This window comes from Plutella xylostella, chromosome 18 (genome assembly GCF_932276165.1).
Source record: "Plutella xylostella chromosome 18, ilPluXylo3.1, whole genome shotgun sequence".
Lineage (NCBI taxonomy): Eukaryota > Metazoa > Arthropoda > Insecta > Lepidoptera > Plutellidae > Plutella > Plutella xylostella.
Genome location: NC_063998.1, coordinates 1360308 through 1380742, shown reverse-complemented (window position 1 = coordinate 1380742; position 20435 = coordinate 1360308). Strand labels below are relative to the sequence as shown.

The following is a 20435-nucleotide window of genomic DNA, read 5'->3' as shown; positions in this document are numbered from 1 at the left end:
TCCTCTCATACAAAGATTTTGCAGGAAGATCTATCGGAACTTGACATCTGTCACGGAAACATAATCGACCGTGTATGGCCGTTCATTGGAATAAAAAACGTTAATGACATAAACAATCTAATAATTGCCAGTAAAAATAATAAAAATCATCAAAATTTATTAAATAAAATGTAAATATGGTTTTTGAAACCTCTAACTGGAGATAAAAAAAATTATCAAAGGTATAAAACCATTCAAATACATGTTTAAAATATATTCAAAGAGAAAATCCATTTTCTTATCAAAAATCATATGTTTATGTAGGTCGCTCTCCTTGTCTATGGTATGATTGGGTGTTGATTGCGCGACCACGAAAGACGCGAATAAAATTTTTGTTATTTATTTTTAATTAGTGCGTTTACCTACCAAACCCTGCACCCGCAAGGTAAGTTATCAACTTTTTAAGCGCAACTTATTACTAGTCATTCCCTCTTAGTTTCCTCAGCCATACATCTGAGTTGCGAAGTAGTTTCAGTAAAGTAATTACGCATTTTGGTTTTCCAATGATCCCTGGACTCTGAAGTCTAGAAATTCACGTGGCGCCAGGCTAGCGTCGCAACGTGGGATGCAGTATCGTTTACATGCGGTTCTATAATTGTTTCGGTACAGCGAGTGGCGTCCACGTCGCGTCGCGCGGCGTCCGTATCGCGTCTCCTTCTAAATTTGGATCAGCAGAGTGTAGGCACTCGCGGGTGGCATGTGCCCTGCCGTGCGGCTCGAGAGCCGTCCCTGCACTTATGTAATGGCCCTTTGAGCGTCGCGCGTCATGTGTTTGCGTGCACGTGCGTCGCACGCTCTCGCTCCACGTCGCGCCGCCCGCAGTAGGCACTAGGCCTCCGCCACGCGCCGCGACCACCGCCAGTATCTTAGCAACCTGTTGTTGACTGCCCACTGACCCAGTACTCGTGATCTACACACATGGAACTCTATTGCAACACACACACAAGCCTACGAAACCACCAGCTTATTTACGTTGCTAAGGCGTCAAAACCATAACATTGGATTATGCTGAAAGTTTAATCAAGTCACCAAAGGCTAGGCCGGGCAAGGCTGAGCTTTGACTGCAGTTTCTGACTACTGAACCAAGATGAAAGTTGTGAGTAAATTATTTTTTTATTTGCCCATTTCACTGGGGTTCTGATGTGGCAGTAGCATAATTCTGAAAATTATGTAATGACCTTGGCATTTTTGTTTCCATCTTGCATGCAAGGGGCATTGTTAAATGTATTTTGAGACAATGCTGTGTAATGTGCGAAAGCTTCACATCTATGTCATTGTGCTAGGATGCCTAAAAATACCCCACACCTTTCAGTGACCCACATCTCACTTCCTCATTTACTTTTGTCTTGGTAAAAATACCAATATCTTTTAAGAAAACCATGCAATTTCTTTTATGTATAAATACTACTCTATTAATTCAATAGGTTTTATCTAAAACAGCTTATAAGCCGATAATCTGCACATTATGCAAGTATCTATCATCATTTAGTCAAATTACTTATTCAAGAACATTATCATTCACACATACTAAAAGTATCAACTATAGTTTATCACTTTAGTAATTTTGAAGGTCTCGCTAGTGATAAAATATGTGGAAGCACAAGATAGCAACCAAGCAAAAGTATTTTAGATAAGCATAAGAAATATAGTATTACATTAAATTTTGTGTAATGCTTTACTACACTTGTATTAGTACTTCCTTTCCTACTACTACCATGATGGACTTATGAAAAGCCTTCTGTTGATGTAACCAATATCCTATTTTATGGGCATAATAATATAATATATAGAGTACAATAGAAACAATTTTATCCATTTTCATTTTAAAATCATGCTCATCTCATGTGATTGCATAGTTAGTTTTATGTTATAAAATGTATGTTGACAATACTTAAAATAATTGTTGTTTAGCTTAGCCACTATTTACTGAGCTAGTAACACACAGTACAAGTGTGTACAACTTTACATAAATAATTTAACTTATTTTATATCTCTTAGTTAGTATCTCTTAGTCATTAATATTCTTTGAGCCTTCTGTTAGTAACAACGACGATGTAATAAAATATGCTTTAGATATGCATTTCCTCATAAAATAAATATACATAATAATTAGTATGTTTTAGTATAGATCACAAGTCATCCTTGTACTAATGTGTTATCTATTAAATTATTTTATTTATTATTATCTATTTCGGTACAGAATCTTTAATGTAGATAGGTAGTTAAGTAAAATTTTATCCATGTAACTTGACACGATTTTTCTGTGACTTTCTTTTATTTCATTATGAGTGAATGCTGAATATGAATTCAGTTTTTTGGCTTCAACTAATCATTGCATGCATTTAGACGTAAATAAAATTCTTCTTAAAAGACTTCGTCAACTGAGCGATCAACAATACGAAAACAAAGTATGCGTAGTAGTATAATATCAGCACTCGCCGAGCCATCGGCAGTTTTATCACAGTTACGTCATGTTTTTACGCACTATGTCACAGGGTAAATAGGCTAACATCGCGACATAGTATTTTTATTTTCGCCAACAAAAAATAAAGTCGAGCATTCCCTTTGAGATCTGTCGCAATTTTGTGCAGCTCCACAATTCAGTTAACTTCATGGTGGCTAGATACATAAGTTCAACTATCTCCACGCTTTGCAGACAATTTGGAGATCGCAGAATGATCAGCTACACGTTCTGTGGTCGGTGTTTTTATAAATAATTTATGCTCAAAAGCTGGTAGTGTCAACAATAGCGACGAACACACTTGTACAGTTAGCGGAAGACGTGCGAAGGTCACGCCAGAATTGTGTAGATAATTTGATTATAGCGTTTTTCTTCGCGGTGATAAAACAAGTTTTAGGCGGATTAGTCGGATTACTGTACTGCGCATGTGGCTGTTGGGCTAGTGTATTTGTTTGTTTAGGGTTTTTTGTGTAAACAAGGAAGCGTAGCTTAATGGGGAAGGTGGATGTGTGTATTCAAGTGTTCGATTTATTAGAAACCTGACTCGTTTGTCCTCATTCTTCTTTTACTGGGGAAAATTACTTTAACGGTCTTACAAATAATCTTCTTTCGATGTCTTGAATATGCTCAAATTTCGATGTGCGTACATATTCACCTACGAACGCACACAAAACATTGCACATGACCTATGTCTATAGAATGTAGAGTCTTGAAATATGAACTAAAGTCTGTTCTATGTCAATCGATGGCAGGGAAACCCCATGAGTATGGGATAGTGTATTAAGCACTCAAGACATCTACCTAAATGTTTTTACTCATGCCATATCGTATTATACTCTATCACCATCATAAATGTACATAAGTGTCCAATCTACTTTCATTGTTTAAAAAGATGTTTGACACTGCTGCTCAGTAACAGTTGTTGAACGAATAAGTTGTATGTACCTATTACTATCTCGTGTATTTATTACATAACATGTTAAATACGTGTCGTACATTGTTAAATGAAGTAGGTTACTAGTATCTTGAGTCAATAGTACATGGTCGTATGCGTCAGGAATCGGACTAAACAACAAATTGCTTAAACTTATCTCTTTATCTACTTCTTTACTGTTACTAAGTAAAATTATTTAGGCGTTAACTTTAATTAAACCAATGTCATCTTAATTATTTATTGAGACCTTGCCGCGTTACACTTATTTGATAACGAAGCCAAATGTCAATTTTACGTAATAGTTATGTTTTTGTTAACATATTCCTAAAGGTGCCATGATCCTATAGGTGCAAGGTCGTATAAGTTTTTTACATGCAGAAATCACACTCATCACATAATTTTCACTGCGATACCTACTTTATGAGGTTGCGTTGCGTATTAGTTACTAAGACAAAATATGTCACAAAATAATTATCGAGCGACTTGCGTTCCCGGACATCCTTTTGGCGACGTCGCGTAAAGTCGCTCGATTTCTTCAAGAACATAACTGGCTCTAGATTTGTCTCCTGTTGTATTCTAAAGACTTACTTTAAACCCTCTAACATTACCTCTCTTTTGCCCCCCAGATGGCGCCAATGCGCGGCGAACGCGGCGGTTCCCCCGCGCGCGGCGCTCGCGCCTCCCTGCCCCTCTCCCGCCGCCTCATCCGCCAGATCGCCCGACACGTGGCCTCCAGCGGCCGGTCTCTAAGGAGGCTGGAGGTCTCCGGCCGAGTCATAGACAACTTCGACGATATAGACGCGATGAGCGATGAAGAGGATAACGAGACGCAGCTGGCAGCGTAAGTTGGAGACCTCTTTGGTCGTTTTTGGGAGTAGAATGTAATGCAAACTCTTTGTGTGGTTTGAATGAAGAATGTTTATGAAGAGACCCTGGTTTAGTAAGTTTTAAATGTCCAGGACATCCATGGAGGCTTAGGAGGAAAGGAAGCATCAAAATTACTTTGGTAGAAATCCAGATGTAAGAAGTAGGACGATTATATTTGACAGATTTCTTAGAGGACTCGTGTATCGGAACTCCTGTTCTAAAGACACTTGTGTACCTCATGTACCTACCTGCTATGATGAGGCCCTATGAAAGAAATTCAAAGTTTAGAACCCTCTATTACTTGACCCGAATGCTCCTGAGTCCATCTGCTGCTGGTAATTCAGGAAGTATTTACGACGCTACAGAAACCTTGGAGCTATGAATGAGTGATGTAAAAATATCATTAGCAGTTACATGACCTCGGCATAGTTGAAATTTTTGCATCACTGCTGGCAATAATTGACAGATTTAACGGTTCAATGAAGCGTATTAAAAATAAACTTACAGATAAGTTTCTTTACACAAAATGTCTCTGTAGACCACTTGAAAATGCGGTAATGCATTCCTTTTTAAAGCAATCCATAGATGGTGCTTAACAATCTGTAAAACAACATTGTTGGATATGAGCCAATAACTCTTACTGATCCAAGCACAAAACAATTATAATTAATAGTAGCTTAAAGATAAGTTATATACACATGATAAAAACGCATAAGATTCAAAGGACTGTTTGACGAAGATGTTAAGTTACCTTTCAACCAGAAAAGCTTAAGCAATTAACGTTACATCGATTTGGGAGCCAAGATGCAAAATTCCTCTTATCCTTGCCGAAATAGCCACTTCTTACTGTCATGACTGATAGTTAGTCTAAATTGCCTATTAAGTGTTTGCCCTCTTATAATAAGGCCTTAATAGTAAGGGGATGTTACTATGCTTATCTTTTTGCACATTATTGCATATCACATCACGTGTGCCCAAACATTTCGCATACCCGAATCACGATCAATCAACGACAAGCCTTAGTTCACAAAGATAAGTTGCACTCGCGAATACAGACTGATAAGAACGGCTATCTGCTTGTAGGTTAGTGGGGCTTGCTGAATTGTTTCGTTATCAACCTATTATCACGTTTGAGTGATGTGTGGAAATGACAAAGATTTCTTGGCGCCATATGTTTTAGTGTAAAAAGTGCGATACGGTTTGCGATCCATCACGTGATTACCTGCATTATTTAACGATATGGTAGCATTATTTAGAATATTCAAAAAGATTAAAAAACCTATTTCTGAACTAATATTCTGAAAGGAGAAAATATTCAACAAATATAACGGCGTCCTAAGAATGGCTGAATGTTTATAAATAGACTCTTGATGACACAAACATTGCTGGTAATGAAGGCATTATGCTCTGCGTTTTTTAAATTAAACTGCACTTGAAATTAGTACGACTACGAACAAGAAAAAATATCACAAGTTCAGAGCCATCCAGAGGATACTGATCCTGAAAATGCTAATATTTTTTATTGCTTCTTAAATTTGCCCGAAACATGAATAACGCCCTGGCCGAAAATGTCTAGTGAGCAAAAATTGCCCCCGCGTTCCGCTTTCTCTGCTTTGTTCTCATGACTGTACCAGACTGCTGGCATTTTATACTCTCATGAGCAGACCTCCACAAGGCATGATTTAGGTACCATTGTTTTTGCATTTTATCTTCTCACGAGCAGTCCTCCACAAGGCATGATTTAGGTACCATAGTTATTACCTATATCTCCAATGCCCTCAGGGTGGCGTGTGGCGGGAAGCCCGGCAACCTGCCGCCGCCAGACCACGACGATGACCTCACCAGCCTCAGCTGGCTCCAGGACCGAAATCTACTTAGAGGTAAGATAATTAATGGTGCAACTCCGTGCATCGCTGGAAACAGGCTGCCATGCAGTCTGACCCAGATATTGCAATAGGGAGGGTCAGATATCTGCGTGGCAGGCTGTAAGACTAATAAGTGTGCCGTAGCATTTTCATCGTTTGCATAAAAAAAACCGTATGAAATATATTTTACTTGATAAGTATTTACCTCCGCCCGGTTCTTATTCTTATACTCGCGGGCTACAGGGACGACCGACGGTGACACACCCTAGGCGAACAAGCAAATCTTGTTGTCACCTTATTTAAGTTTGAACCACCACTATTTCGCAAATGTTTTCATAATCACGTGTTTATGGTCATTGTGTATCGTTCCAGGTATAAACTTGACGAAGGGAGATGAACTGCAGGACAGCAAGATGATCGGGAGCCAAGTCATTGTGAAGGTAATCTTTTATATTCAGCCTGCACAAGTGCACACCTAGCACGGGACGCAAGACGTTAGAAAAGTTTACCTACCTCGCGAGGCAGCGCGATGTGAGTGACCGCGACGCAATACTGTTGTCACGTCTTGTATTCCGTGTTAGGTATGCCATAAGGCTATATTCAAGAAATTAGTACCTATGTTATGTTGTCAGGAAAATATAAGGCTATTCTATTTTTTAACGTTCGTACAAAAGCAAATATCACGCCAAAACGTTCTTGTTTATTTATACCTAACACTATTTCACAGAATTCTGGATTTAAGTCTGAATTTTCGGCTAATGACGGTTCGATGGACTGTATACCAACTCATTAACCTTACATTTGGCTACTGAAAGACTATACCTATGTGTATGTAAACTTCCATGTAATGCCAGGCACAGAGAAAGCTAAAAATAGATTCGTGTTTTCTCCTAAAGAAAGCTGCAACGCAAATATCTCTTGTGATGTTTCGTCAAAAGATGGTTAGATTATAAAAATTATAAACCATGACTTGTGATTTAATTTTCATATTGCAGGTGTCAGGCTATCGACAAATAATTGTAAAATTTTACGTCGATTAAACCATTTGACTTTGAATCTGTTTTAACAGCATGCCGATTTCATCAAACACGCGGGATTGCACGCCATTTTCCCCTCGTCTCGCGTGCATATTCCACGAGTTACAATGTATACTTGTATGAACGCGTGCGGGGCAATCCCGCGTGCGTGATGAAATCCGCATGCTGTTAAAAACAGCATCACTGCAAGAGATATTGAGTTTCTGACAATATGCTACGATGATAGAGCAATAGGAATGTAGGATAGCTTTGTTCCAACATCATCTGATCTTATTATTCTGCTGCTGTTTCAATTTCAACAAACTATCAACTAACATTTCCCTTTCTTCCAGACGGAGCCAACAACGCCGCCGCCGCCGGGCGCACGCGTGCCCTCCCCCCCGCGAACCCCTGTCAAATCACCCCCCTCACCCCCAACCCCTCCCCTAACACACACAAAACCCCCCTACTCCTTCTCCTGCCTCATATTCATGGCCATAGAAGCGGCCCCGGCCAGAGCGCTACCGGTGAAGGAAATCTACGCCTGGATTGTCCGCCATTTTCCGTATTTTAAGAACGCGCCCCAAGGCTGGAAGAATAGCGTGAGGCATAATCTGTCGTTGAATAAGTGCTTCCATAAGGTGGGTGTAAGTATTCGGTGTTTTAGTTTGTTTTTTTTTTGTTCGTGGTGGTTTTGGTTGGTTATGTTGTAGAGAGTAGTTTATGTATAGGTTCCTCGAAGATACTGGAAGTGCTTGAAAGATGTCACTAGCCATGTGCCAACAACCTTTGTTACATAGTAGTTGTTACTATTATACTCGTCTATTAAAATACATAAAAACCAATAGCGACGTTTCAACACGTCACTGCTGCATCCTCATGTCGTATGTAGCCTATTATAACCTTCTGCCTTCTGACTGCGTACGCCTGACGTATAAAAAGAGCAGATTTTTTCATGAATTTAATAAAGTTGGCGAAGCTGAGTCTATCCCTTTTGGCTTACTATATGTATACCTACTAATCTTGCAACACCTGTATAGGATAAGGTACAGTTGACTCGTATCAATCGGGGAGCCTTCCCTTTATTACCTAATTTATATTATATACCACAGATTACTAACAGCTCAATACATTTGTCAGTAGGTAGCGGCGGCCCCGCGTCTCTTCTTGTCTTTATATTAAATATATATAAATATAAATAGTCAGTTATTTAAGAAACCCCCATTATGCTCCACTCTGTTTTACTATGTATAACAAATACCACAGAATCATATTTAAAGCATACCACAGACTACTAACAGTTCAATACATTTACCTACCTATGTATAACAAATACTTACAGCAGATTCATTCATTAATAATAGCCAAATATTATATATTGTCAGCAGGTAGCGGCAGCCCCCGGGCTGGGCAAGGGCTCGCTGTGGACCGTGGACCCGCAGCACCGAGCCACCTTGCTGCAGGTTTGTAATGTACGGACATCATGTGTTATTATATTTTAATACCCCACTGTTAGTTTATTAACACTTGTTTGTTTATATGTGTGAGAGATGGTTATTGTTGTGTTGTCCTTGTTTTGTTGCTTCAATTTGAAACGTTCTACATGTACAAAAAAGTTGTTGAATGGTGAAGGATATTATAGTGTGTTTGTAGAGTAGTTATATCCTTCATACACATTAACAATACTGTACCTTAAAATTTAGAACCACTTCAAGCTTGCAAAACGCACGCTCGCACGACGAGTTGCTCACAACATATTACATTGAAATAGTTTTTTTTTCATGATGATGGTACATACTAAACTTTATCACCACATTCCCATCTGCAAATACTATCTACACTAAATTACATACGCTGTATAGTTCTTAACAAGCACATTTTATACATCAACGCTTGTACTTCACATGTACTATATTATTTTAACACTACAACTAACCCCATCACAAGCCAACAAAAGAAAACTAAACACAAAAACGGTAGACTGAGAGGGTGAAATAGGCCCTCTCATAAATGCAATCATCAATCTTGATGTAGCCAAACTTCTGTCAGATCAGATCTATTCCAGCTACATCATATTAGTCAGAATTGCCTACATTCCGTGATGCTAACTCCACTAATCTCCACAGACATTCGGCCGCCAACCCGTCCCGCAACCCCCCGACATCGCGCCGCCCAAGAACTCGCCCGACCCACAGCTATTCCCCTTCCTCGCGAGGAGACTGGCTGGAGACGAGAGGGAGAAGGAGGAGTCCGCGCCCGGAGCTGATGAGTACCTGGCCGCGGCCACCGTGCTGGCCATGAAGTACGGGTCCCAGGTGCTGGATCAGGTGGGTTTATATTGCGTTTTATATAAGGACGACTTCCACAAACATATTAAATCTAGATATAGTGATTTAAGCCATCAATTTATATGGATTGGCGTTTCTTAAATCGAGATTTGACACTAAGGGCCAGTTGCACCAATATATTAAATCTAGATGTAGTGTTAAATCTCGATTTAGTGTCAAATTTTATATGGAGTTATGGACTGACGTTTCTTAAATACACACTAAATCTGGATTTAATCGGTCTTATTCATAAAAAGTTACGGGAGACCTATAGGCCTGCTATAAGCAAATGTCAAAAAAACTTTATTCATAAACAATCAATACCGCTAAAGAACTCTCCAACTGATTCGTAAAACCTTGATATGCTAAAGTTGGCTGGACCCTACTATACACCTTCCGTAAACCTCCTATTGTACAAAAACATGGCGGCCGGTCAACAGCTGTTCTGCTTTATTGACGATTTGACATTTGATGTGAGTTAATATTTGCTGAAAATAAGTTGCCATGGTAACGTAAAAATTTTTTTTTTTTTGTGGGTTTTGGCTTGGCCACTGCGCCTTTAAGCCAACGTAAACTTTTTTAAGTGCCGCGCCGTGGCTAACATAGATAATAGAGATTGATAAATGAATGAAAGTTTTCGCCAGTTTTCGCTATTTTTGTTTATGGTTTCGTCAGACCGGCAACTTAATAGGGTAAATGTCAAAATGTTTGGTCTGTGAAATCTATTAGCATCACTATAGTTATTGAAGGTTTACGGAACGATTATGAATAGAGATTTTTATGAAACCTCAAATAGGCTTAAAGTGTTCCGTAGCTATTGAGCTCAGTAAACCTACTTTAAGGTTTTTTTATGAATAAGACCGAATATGTTTCTGAAAGTGGCCCTAAATCTAGATTTAATATCTTTATGCGAGTGGCCCTAAAAGGTGACAATTTGATAGCAGGGTCTCTATCAAGAGTGCTGTCAACTCAAGTCGCTAGCGTAATTCTACGAAACGGTTACGTTTGTCGCTGTTTTTCCATATGTTCGTGTAGTATCGTAAGAGTATCGTACCAGGTTAGGTGGGTTTTTACGGGTTTTTACGGGTGGGTTTTTGCGGAGACTCGCCGGCGACGAGAGGGAGAAGGAGGAGTCCGCGCCCGGAGCTGATGAGTACCTGGCCGCGGCCACCGTGCTGGCCATGAAGTATGGGTCGCAGGTGCTGGATCAGGTGGGTTTTGTTGCGCTTTTAATTTCTATTTAAGATGGGACCGTAGATAAGGCCGTAGTGAGGCTGCTTCTGAAGCTTGGGGCCGCGCTACGTTGGCGCGTTTTTTAGTTAGTTTTAGGATGTAGGTTTGAATCCTGGGACGAGCGCGAGAAGTAGGTGTCGACGCGACGGCGTTGGCTATTAAGGTGGGGTTTTATTGCGTTTTAAAAGGTGACAATTTGACAGCAGGGCCTCTATCACGAGTGCTGTCAACTCAAATCGACTGCGTTGGCGCTGTTCTTTTTCCATATTATTATGTTCGTGTAGTATCGTACAAAGCTAGCATACTGCCACGTTAGTTGATAGACACACAGAAGACACGAGGTCCCTTCCTGGCGCGGAGACTCGCCGGCGACGAGAGGGAGAAGGAGGAGTCCGCGCCCGGAGCTGATGAGTACCTGGCCGCGGCCACCGTGCTGGCCATGAAGTACGGCTCGCAGGTGCTGGATCAGGTGGGTTTGGATTTTGGATCGATTTAAAAGGTGCATTTGGTAGCGGATGATATGAGGTTGCAGTCGAAGTTTCGCGACGTCACTACCATTTCATTTGACAGCTAGTAAAGTCTGCTGCATGTCGTCCACCGTCAATTTGAACTTAAACTTTTATCGAAAGGTTTATGGTTCAAGCTTGAGGTGTATCTGTGTCGGATCTGGGAGCACTGATATGGATGGATATCAAACTTTTCATGGTGGCGTAAAGTTGACGCATAGCTAAGAGCACAAGGTTGCACCCTTGTGAAGACCCTCTGTGCATGTAACTATGTATCTACCAAAGACAGCAACATCACCCAATAACCGTCCCCTGTTCGATGTATGTCCTCAAAACTACAAGCGCCATAACTTCTGAATTCCTCAGCTAAGTAATTCGCATTATATTCCTTTGACTAATGTATTGGTATTCCACAGCTACCGCCAGCCGCGCACCTAGTAATATCGCGGTGCACTCGCGACGAGCACTCCTACTCCGGCTGCGAGGAGAGACGCACGGCCGAGGCGCTGTTGAACCTAGCCGGAGTAGAGGCCCCCGCGCCCAGCTAGCGCCCGAGAACCAACCCGACGCCGTACGAGAGAAGAGCCACTTTCGAATAACACCCGCCGGCGAGTTATGGTCTTTTGGAGGTAAAAGGAGTGATTGAGTTTGGGATCTATTGTTAAATGGGAAAGGGTTTCCAATGATGGGGTTGAGATGTGTTTGAGAGAGCTTTTGGAGTCGTATGTATAGTAGGGGCGTTATAAAGATGAGTACATTATGTATAGTACTTTGAGACACTCTTACTATAGATATGGCTTTATTTAAGGGCTTAATCGAGCAAGTCTATGTGCTTATGATTCATTAGGATTTTGGTTAGTTATGGTTTTGTATGTAAAGTGCTTGTAGGAAATGGACTCTTGTGACGGAAAGTAAAGGTTCAGTGTGAAATGACAGCAGTCGTGTCTATAAGATTATAGGACTGTCTTCAGTTGAGGGGTTGGTTTTGAAGGTTATAGATTAAAATTATTATATTCTTTTTGAATAGATCCTAATGTATTTTCCATCATAACTTATTTCGTCTTACATGTGCGGTCGCTAAAGGCTTCTTTCATATAAAATATTTGGACTAGAACAATCATGTTTTGAATAAAAATTAAGACTTGCTGTGCAAATGGGTGTATTATGTAAGTAATGTTCTTATATTGAATTTGATGATGTTTACGTGATAGGTTACTATTTTTGACATCTTGATCCTTATAAACAGACCTACTTTGATTCAGTTACTCCTAAGTTTTACGCTCAAATAGGCTTTCAAAACATTTAAAATAACGATGAATTTATGATTCTATTACCAAATTTTCTGGAAGAAAATGTGTTATATTTTAAACTAGGCAAGGCCTATGAAATAATTAAAAAACATTGTTATATTAGTTCCTGGAACAAAAATCAAAATTTTATTGATTTGACTTTGGGTAGGCAAAATTTTATTATACTCTAGTCCTTTTAAAAATCGTTAAAACAAGAATAATGCCGCATAGGTACGTGAAAAATAATTAAATAGTTAAATACTTGCTTCAAACTTTGATTCATAATACTTTGGGATTTCTTGTTTCTCAGTTTTGTATAAAGACATCACATGCGTTTAGTCGAAAATATAGGTACATTAACTCAGGTTACCTAGAGCATATATTCAATTATAAACTAGGGTTTTTATAGTGATAGTTGTGATATTAGTACGAAAATAATAACGTTTAATGAAAAATATATTCATAACCTTTGATTGCATTTAGTTAATCCCAATGTTAAATATAGTATCATTTTATAGGATGGCACTTTTAACAGTTTCGAATGGCCTGTGCTATCTACGTTGATGCCTTACGTTTACCTCGATAAATCTATGATTTATGGTAACTGCTAAAAGTACATCCTTAATATTTATCTGTCCCCTTGTTTGTATATATTTATACCACATTTCCAATGATACAAGAAAATATAGCTATAGAAAGTTTGTACCGTAAACAATCTATTTTAGCGAGTTTATTAAATATTCTACTCAACATTAATTTAAATATATTTTTAAACCAATATTGTAAGAGTACGGGTCAGAAGTTGCCATAGTTATTTAAAATCAGAGGAGATGTGGTTCTTATTTAAGACATAAGTTTTATCAATTTGTGTGATTATCTTGATGTAATTTTCGTTCCCTTTAGGTAAAGATTACGTATTTATTAATAGTATAACGATGGATGATAATTATAATATGAACTGCATTCTAAACTGAGCAATATTTAATAATAGTGTAATATATGAAACTACAAATTTTATATACTTATATTATAACGTTAAGTATTTCTTGTGTTCAAAAAGCTGTAATAGACATAATCACTTCATAATTATTAAGCTACAGATTACTTATTCACATAATAATAATATATTTATATAATAATAGCTTATGGTTACATGATAATAGTATAGAAAGCGCGTATCACGAGAATATATAGATATCTTTTCACATGCTAAGAGGATAAATGACAGTACATTCTGTTGTTGATTTTGTCAGCACTGAAATTACAAAATTAATTACCAAAAAACTAATCTTAAATCAAAATAAAATCTTCTTTTCACATCAGGAATTCAGGGCGGGATAATGTATTTCAAATCAAAGCAAAGTCTTTATGTATATGCCATCGGCCATCTGTCAATGTGAACTATAAAAAAAGCTAAAGTGACTAAAGTGCCGTTTGAAAGTGACCGTTTTGTCACTTTCTCGCTTCGTCAAGTGCCTGTATGTGTAAATTATCTGTGTCTACACTTCCAAACGTTTTCAATATAGTGCTAAACATTTTCTTTCGATGAATGTATTATGATAGCGCAGTTGTAAGAACGTATATGAATATGGGCTTCCGATATGGATACTATGGTGTATACCTGTGCTTGTGGTCGATAACTCAAGGCCCTCCACTGCCTAAATCCTTACCGACGATTCCCGTAAAATACTCACGTCCTGCCATTTTAACGTAGGTTTATTGATTATCCATTGGTTCGCGAAGCCGGTGCTCGAAGTCCTTAAATAAAACACCAATATTGTGATAGTATCCTCCTTTATTCATAATATTACTAAGTGAACATCCGGGTGCTTTGATCGGGATAAAAGTTGCGCTTCAATGAATTTGCAGGATAATTTCCGCGCTATTCAATCAATTCGGCCGCCATTTTGAATTGTCTGCACCGTCTTTTCTTTTTCGAAAACAATATGGCGCCGTTTTAATAAAGAAAAACAAATCGTAGAAAAATTACTTAGACTGATAATAATGACTGATAAGCATGGAAAAGCAATATTATTTATTTATTTACACATTTTTTATTAAAAATCCTCGCCGTGGCTAGTTCTAATTGTTTTGTTGTTGTTGAATGTTTTATTTTTAACTTTAAGAATCGTGTTTACGTCTACAACATGCCTCGAATTTGTTCAAAGAACTATCTCGCTTGCCTTCAAACGCTGATTAAATTCCCAGTTCTATAGGAATATTTCAAATGATATTATAATCTGTAAAGCGAGTAAAATATTGTCTTGGAGCAAGTTTGAGTGTAAAAATTCGCCGTAGTTCGCTTTGACCCTTTCAGGATATAAGTTAAGGTAGATTATGACAAAGGTATTCGGTTAAACTGTTAAACCTTTGATTAAGGTTGATGAAAAAAAATCGCGTAGTTTCACTACCAAACTTTATTTGAGTTATTTAATTCGCTTCCAAAAGTAGTTTTAGTTTATCGAAAATTATTATAATTATAAATTAATTAGGCTTCGATGAAAACAACTTTTGTTTTCTTAGTTAATAGTTATGGTTGATGTGCCAAATGTTTATATAATAGCCAGAAAACAAAGGAAACGGTACCAGTAATAAAATGTTATTTATGTAATAAATACTATAGCTATCGTATAGGCGCTTAGATTGTAATTGTAAGTGATATAAATACAAAAACAATGTTAAAAGATAAACAGTACATTTTTGCTGTATTTAGCGTCTTCCATCTAACTTATATTTTATTTTTTCTTAGAAATGGTAGAGGAAAAAAGAAGTTTGTGTGTTTGTAAATATTTGTACGACTCCTGTTCTATAAAATTGAATTAACAGCCTACGCTTCAGATTGAGTGATATTTACTATGATATTTGATCACGAATCCCTGAATCGACGTAAGAACTAACGGAGGTCGTTCAATGTATGAAAGTATAAGCTTCTTGCATGTACAGTACCTACAGTGCTGCCAACTTTCCAGGTCAAAAAGAAAAGTATGAAAATTATTTTCGCTAACAGAAAAAAATTAGAGTTATTTCAGTTACCGTGAAACAAGTGAGATAGGTACTTACACAATGTACGATCAGCTTCATAAGTAGTTCTAAGTTTTTGTACCTTGTCTCAGTAACACACAGTCAATGTTTGAATGAATTAATAGGCGATTTGTGAGTTAGACAAGGTAGAAAAGTATACATATACCTAGCTAACTACTTATGAAGCTGACTGTATGCTTTATTTCTGTTTGCGTAAATTATTTAAACCTGAGGTAAACTTGTATGTTTTTGTATATTTCAAAGATACATTTATGGTGTGTCGGACAAGTTGGTATCACTGTACAATACACACAGCATCGGCATATAAATGAAATGGTATATTTTACTTGCTAGTAAATTATTTTGCCGATGCGTAAAACCGTAGACTTTTTTGGTGGTATATAATAAAGTGTAGATAAATTTTACAGCAATAATAATAATAGTTATGTAGTGCAGTGTTGCAATGTAGATGCTACATTATATTCGTGTGATAATACATTACATTTAAATAATATATACTTACTTGTAAATAACTTAGTTATACTTCGAGAAAAATACTTATATGCGCTTCATTTTATTTGACTTTGAAATATAAAATAGAAAAATCTATAATTAAGTTAAAAAGTTTGTTAAAGAATCGAACTTTACATAAATAAAAATAAGACAAAGTCGATTTCAAAGAAATTTTGTTAAAATCTTTGTAGAAGTTCACATAGTTGCATTTCCTGAATTGTATTTCGATTGTATTTCAGTTTTTATCACAATTTTTACAGAAATCTCTTTCGAAAAGATATTAAGATGACTTTGTTAATAATTTATTTAATTAGTTTAATTTTAACAGCTGTGTTAACGTGTAGGACTATTTTATTTGGTGTTTGAATAATACAATGCGTGAGTGATTAAGCTTTATATTTTAAAGATCAACCGTAAAACGTTAAACTATAATTATGTGGCGTCATTATTTAAATATCAGAAATGCAAAAAAAAAACTCTTCAGCATGCGGAGTACGACTTTTTACGCCGATCGAGTAGTGGCGAGTGACTGCGTCCTGCGAATTCGTAATTGTATGGCGCGGGAGAGTCGCCACCTAGCGGTATACGCGCTGCACCTAGCTCCGCAACGTACAAATTTGGGCCGATTTTCACTGCTCGATCGGTTAACATAAACCCACACTTGGCCCTCTGTAGAAATTTATAAAATAATGACGCCACATTTTTAACGCTAACGTTGTGAACGTTATTCTTAAGTGAGAAAACGACGCTCGAACTAAGATCATTGTTGTTGTTAATATGTTTGTCGGCTTCTATACGATGCAACACCCATTTTTTATGTTATTTTAATAATTGTTGAGACTTATTGCCAAATTTTTATTTGTCCTAAATCTTTTGTCTTTGTACATATCCATTAAAATAAAATAAATTATGTACTGAGAATCTTTTTGGGTTTTATTTTTAGTCTACTTCCCCTATTGTCAATTTTACGTAGAACTAAGTGCCTATATTTTGCGCCCCTATATGATACTATGAGAAAGCGCTCACTCACGGAGCATTTCCCGGATTTTCAAATGTCATGAGCGCTTTCGCATAATCAGGTTACCGGTAGGTACAGGTAGATACAGGGCATTACAGGGAACCCGTTTCTCTATGTAAGCAGTGTAAGCACCCTATGTAAGTATACCTAGTAGGGTTTCTGCTCGAGAAGATTAGAGAAATTCGGCTTGGTTCGAGACGAGAAAAAAATCTGAAGACTCGAGAATTTCTCGAGCCTTGAGATAAAAATTAAGAATACATATTCAGTTCGAATTTTCCTGCGCCGCTTAACAACACACGCGCGTGTATTATGATTTATTATGTTTCATATCCATTTTAGCTAGTGCTGTACTGATAATACCAATGAATGATTAAAATTTAATGTACTCGTAGTAATAGTTATGTAGGTACTGTTTCTTAGTTCAGGTGGACCAAAAGAAGTCCGATGCTGTTTAGCTCTCATTTTTTTCTAAATGAAAAACTTCAATTCTGTTTTTTGATTATGCTTATTTGAACCTTAACAATTTTATTTGTAAAGTCGAGAAGATGATATCGGCCAAATGGACGCCGTGCATTGGCATTTCTCATCACTTCAGCGAAAACTTCGGGCGAGAGTTTCTCGCACTCGTGTCGAATGTTGTCATTAAGGGCTTCCAGAGACACGAGCTTATAAACACGGGACTTCAAAAAACCCCAGAAAATCTGTTTGAAACGGTTAAATCGGCGATATTTGAGAAAAAAATGACAGATAAAACGAAAAAAAAGGCGCCCGAAAACTAAATAAACACAATTATTCCGCGTTCTTGGGGAGTATAAATCACTCCACGGCTTCTGAACTTGTAGTCTGCATTTGTCTAGTTTACCAATATCAAAACTGATTTGCCATTTGCACAAATGAGAGCAACTTCCAATAGGGTGATTATTTTTGGCCCACCTTGTACTAGTAATTAGTAGCTAGCTAGACAGCTAATATTATGAGTATTAGTATAATAGAGTATTTTCTTTTTGATTACATTGGCAAAGCAAAAAAGGAGATTTTAAGATTCTTTTTCTTAATTAAGGCTTTTTGTAAAGGTTTTCTAAGAAAGGCTCGAGACTCGAGAAGACTCGAGAATTTGGGCTCGAGAATTCTCGAAGCTCGAGAACGCAAACAGGTCGAGAAATCAGAAACCCTAATACCTAGGTACTACGTACTAGTGATGTAACGAATGTGTGTTTTTGGACATTATTGTTTATCGATATTCGCGAATGCGAATGCGAATATTCAGTTTGTTATCAAATTTGGCGCCATTTGTATGGTTTGGTGGCAGTCTCGTACTGAACGGGTTACTTTCCGTTCTAGGCGCATTCAGAATCCGACTATCGCCAATACTAGTCGCAGTTTATATTAAAAAGTAGTTACACTTTATTAAGCTCTGTAACTGTTAAGACACATCGCGACTGTGCGCGGTTTCTAAGGGCGACTTACACGAAACATTTAAACGTATTTAAATCCATGGCTGTCTTGCTCTAACACTATGATGTCAAAATACGCTTTTGTTTAAAAGAGTTTATTTATATTTAGGTCTTATGAAACTATTAACTAAGGTGAAGTCGGCTAATGCCTAATTTTGGGTAATTCCGATTTTAGGCGATTTCTTCCAAACGCAGCCATACTTAGAACTGTGGAACCATTCACTTTGATGGCAACTTAATCTTCTACCTCGCTTGGGTTGACTCAGGGCAGTAGGAACTAATTTAGGCATTTTCGAATTTTCGGAATTACCCGCACATCGGTTATTAAGAAACCAGTTAAGTTATTTAAATGATTGTTTTTTTCATCCAAAAGATTGACGTTTTTTTTCACTACATTGTGAGTTTAAAAACCCTAGCTCATATTTTTTTGTATTTTCCGGAATTAGCTGACTAGGGTAATTCCGAATCTTGAAACATTTTATTATATTATAAAAATAACATAAATGTGTAAAAGTACTTCTGGGCAGTTCTAGGCAATATTACGAAATATGTTTTTGCGAGATTAAAGTTGATCATTTAGCTTAAATGAACCAAAACTCATTTTTCGATGTAATCGGAATAACTCTGGAGCAATGTATAAAATATCAACTTTTGAAACTTATGTATTTAAGAATTCCCAAGGTATTTACAGTAGCCTATGAAACATAGTTTTAGGTTGTATATTCAAGTACTTATACAAAAAGCGACCTTACATGAATAACAATAACCCAACCAATTCTGATAATGTGACAAAATACGAACATGTAGCAAACTCGACAAAAACCTTTCGGAAAAACCCACCTTCACTATATCTAAAGTTTCATTTCCCAAAGTAAATAAATATCACCATGTGATAAACTAAGACCGGTTAATGTGATTAAGAGGGTAACTTGTAATAAAAAGGTTATAGTAGATGAAGATTTTGATTTTGTTAACCTACCATTATTTTCAAATAGTTTTTTCTAATAAGCACTGATATTCGCAAAACATTCGCACAAAATTTTGCTAATGCGAATGCGAATGCGAATATCCAAAAATATGCGAATATTCGCGAATGCGAATGCGAATGCGAATATTCGTTACATCACTACTACGTACTAACCCTTTAGCATGAATTATCATCGTGAACGTGAAGTAAAATTACGCGATGAATTTTGTAGGAATATTTTAGTTCTGCTACCGACCGCCAGGGGCGCTGTTCATATTTTCATACAAAATTACTCGATGAATTCACGTTCACGATGATAATTCATGCTAAGGGGTCTGATAACAATAGTGCAACGAGGTGTCAGTACAAAATACCTAAACGGGTTACTTACCTACTTTTCTTTATTGAAATTTGGTGAGAATAAAAACTAACTGGAATGGAATTCTTACTTTGTCTTTAAAAAGTACCTACCTAAAGCGCCTGGATGTACTCACCTCTGCAGATCGGTACCGCCCTCAACAATGATCATTATGGATAGCTTCTTGACCGAGATTTTCGATACATTTATCCGTATAAAAAATACAGTAGGTACCTACTTGTGAGCTTCACGTAGTGGTTATAATCTAAGACGTCTGTATAATACTCAATACTCAATCTTTTATTGCATCCATAAGTAAGTTTTACAGGTGTTAAATACATTAAATTAAGAACTATATGGACCCTGTCGGGCACAGCAAATTAAAACTATAATATAGTATAACTTTACTAGTTTTAGGTAGGTAGGTATTTCCTACTACTCAACTAGAATGCAGTATTCATGCCCGAGTCTTGGTCGGAAACCTAACCAATGCCAAGGGTAAGTTCACCCTGCAGATAGAACCACTATTTAATAATGAGATGATTTTGAAACGTTTTCCCGTTATTA

The 20435-nt window shown here is 37.3% G+C and overlaps 1 protein-coding gene across 2 annotated transcripts; it reads left to right on the top strand.

Annotated features, from left to right (window-relative positions):
* The first annotated feature begins 456 nt into the window (after window positions 1-456).
* On the top strand, window positions 457-16994 carry LOC105395342 (forkhead box protein N3). 2 transcript variants are annotated; one of them, XM_048627370.1, is made up of 8 exons: window positions 457-1135; window positions 4061-4275; window positions 6084-6181; window positions 6539-6606; window positions 7536-7823; window positions 8571-8645; window positions 9309-9509; window positions 11665-16994. In XM_048627370.1, exons 1-8 carry the CDS (start codon window positions 1127-1129, stop codon window positions 11794-11796), a joined length of 1086 nt encoding a protein of 361 aa, XP_048483327.1. In that variant the 5' UTR covers window positions 457-1126; the 3' UTR covers window positions 11797-16994. The 2 variants fall into 2 exon arrangements, 1 of the variants encoding a protein (XP_048483327.1); XR_007267309.1 differs by lacking the exons at window positions 457-1135; window positions 4061-4275; window positions 6084-6181; ... (2 more) ...; window positions 8571-8645; window positions 9309-9509 and adding an exon at window positions 11028-11211.
* Window positions 16995-20435: the final 3441 nt, after the last annotated feature.

What these genes read in the sequence shown, in the direction of transcription:
- LOC105395342 (XM_048627370.1), top strand. An exon ending in AACGAGACGCAGCTGGCAGC is followed by an intron (nt 4,276 to 6,083) that starts GTAAGTTGGAGA and finishes CAATGCCCTCAG; the next exon opens with GGTGGCGTGTGGCGGGAAGC. An exon ending in GGAGCCAAGTCATTGTGAAG is followed by an intron (nt 6,607 to 7,535) that starts GTAATCTTTTAT and finishes CCTTTCTTCCAG; the next exon opens with ACGGAGCCAACAACGCCGCC.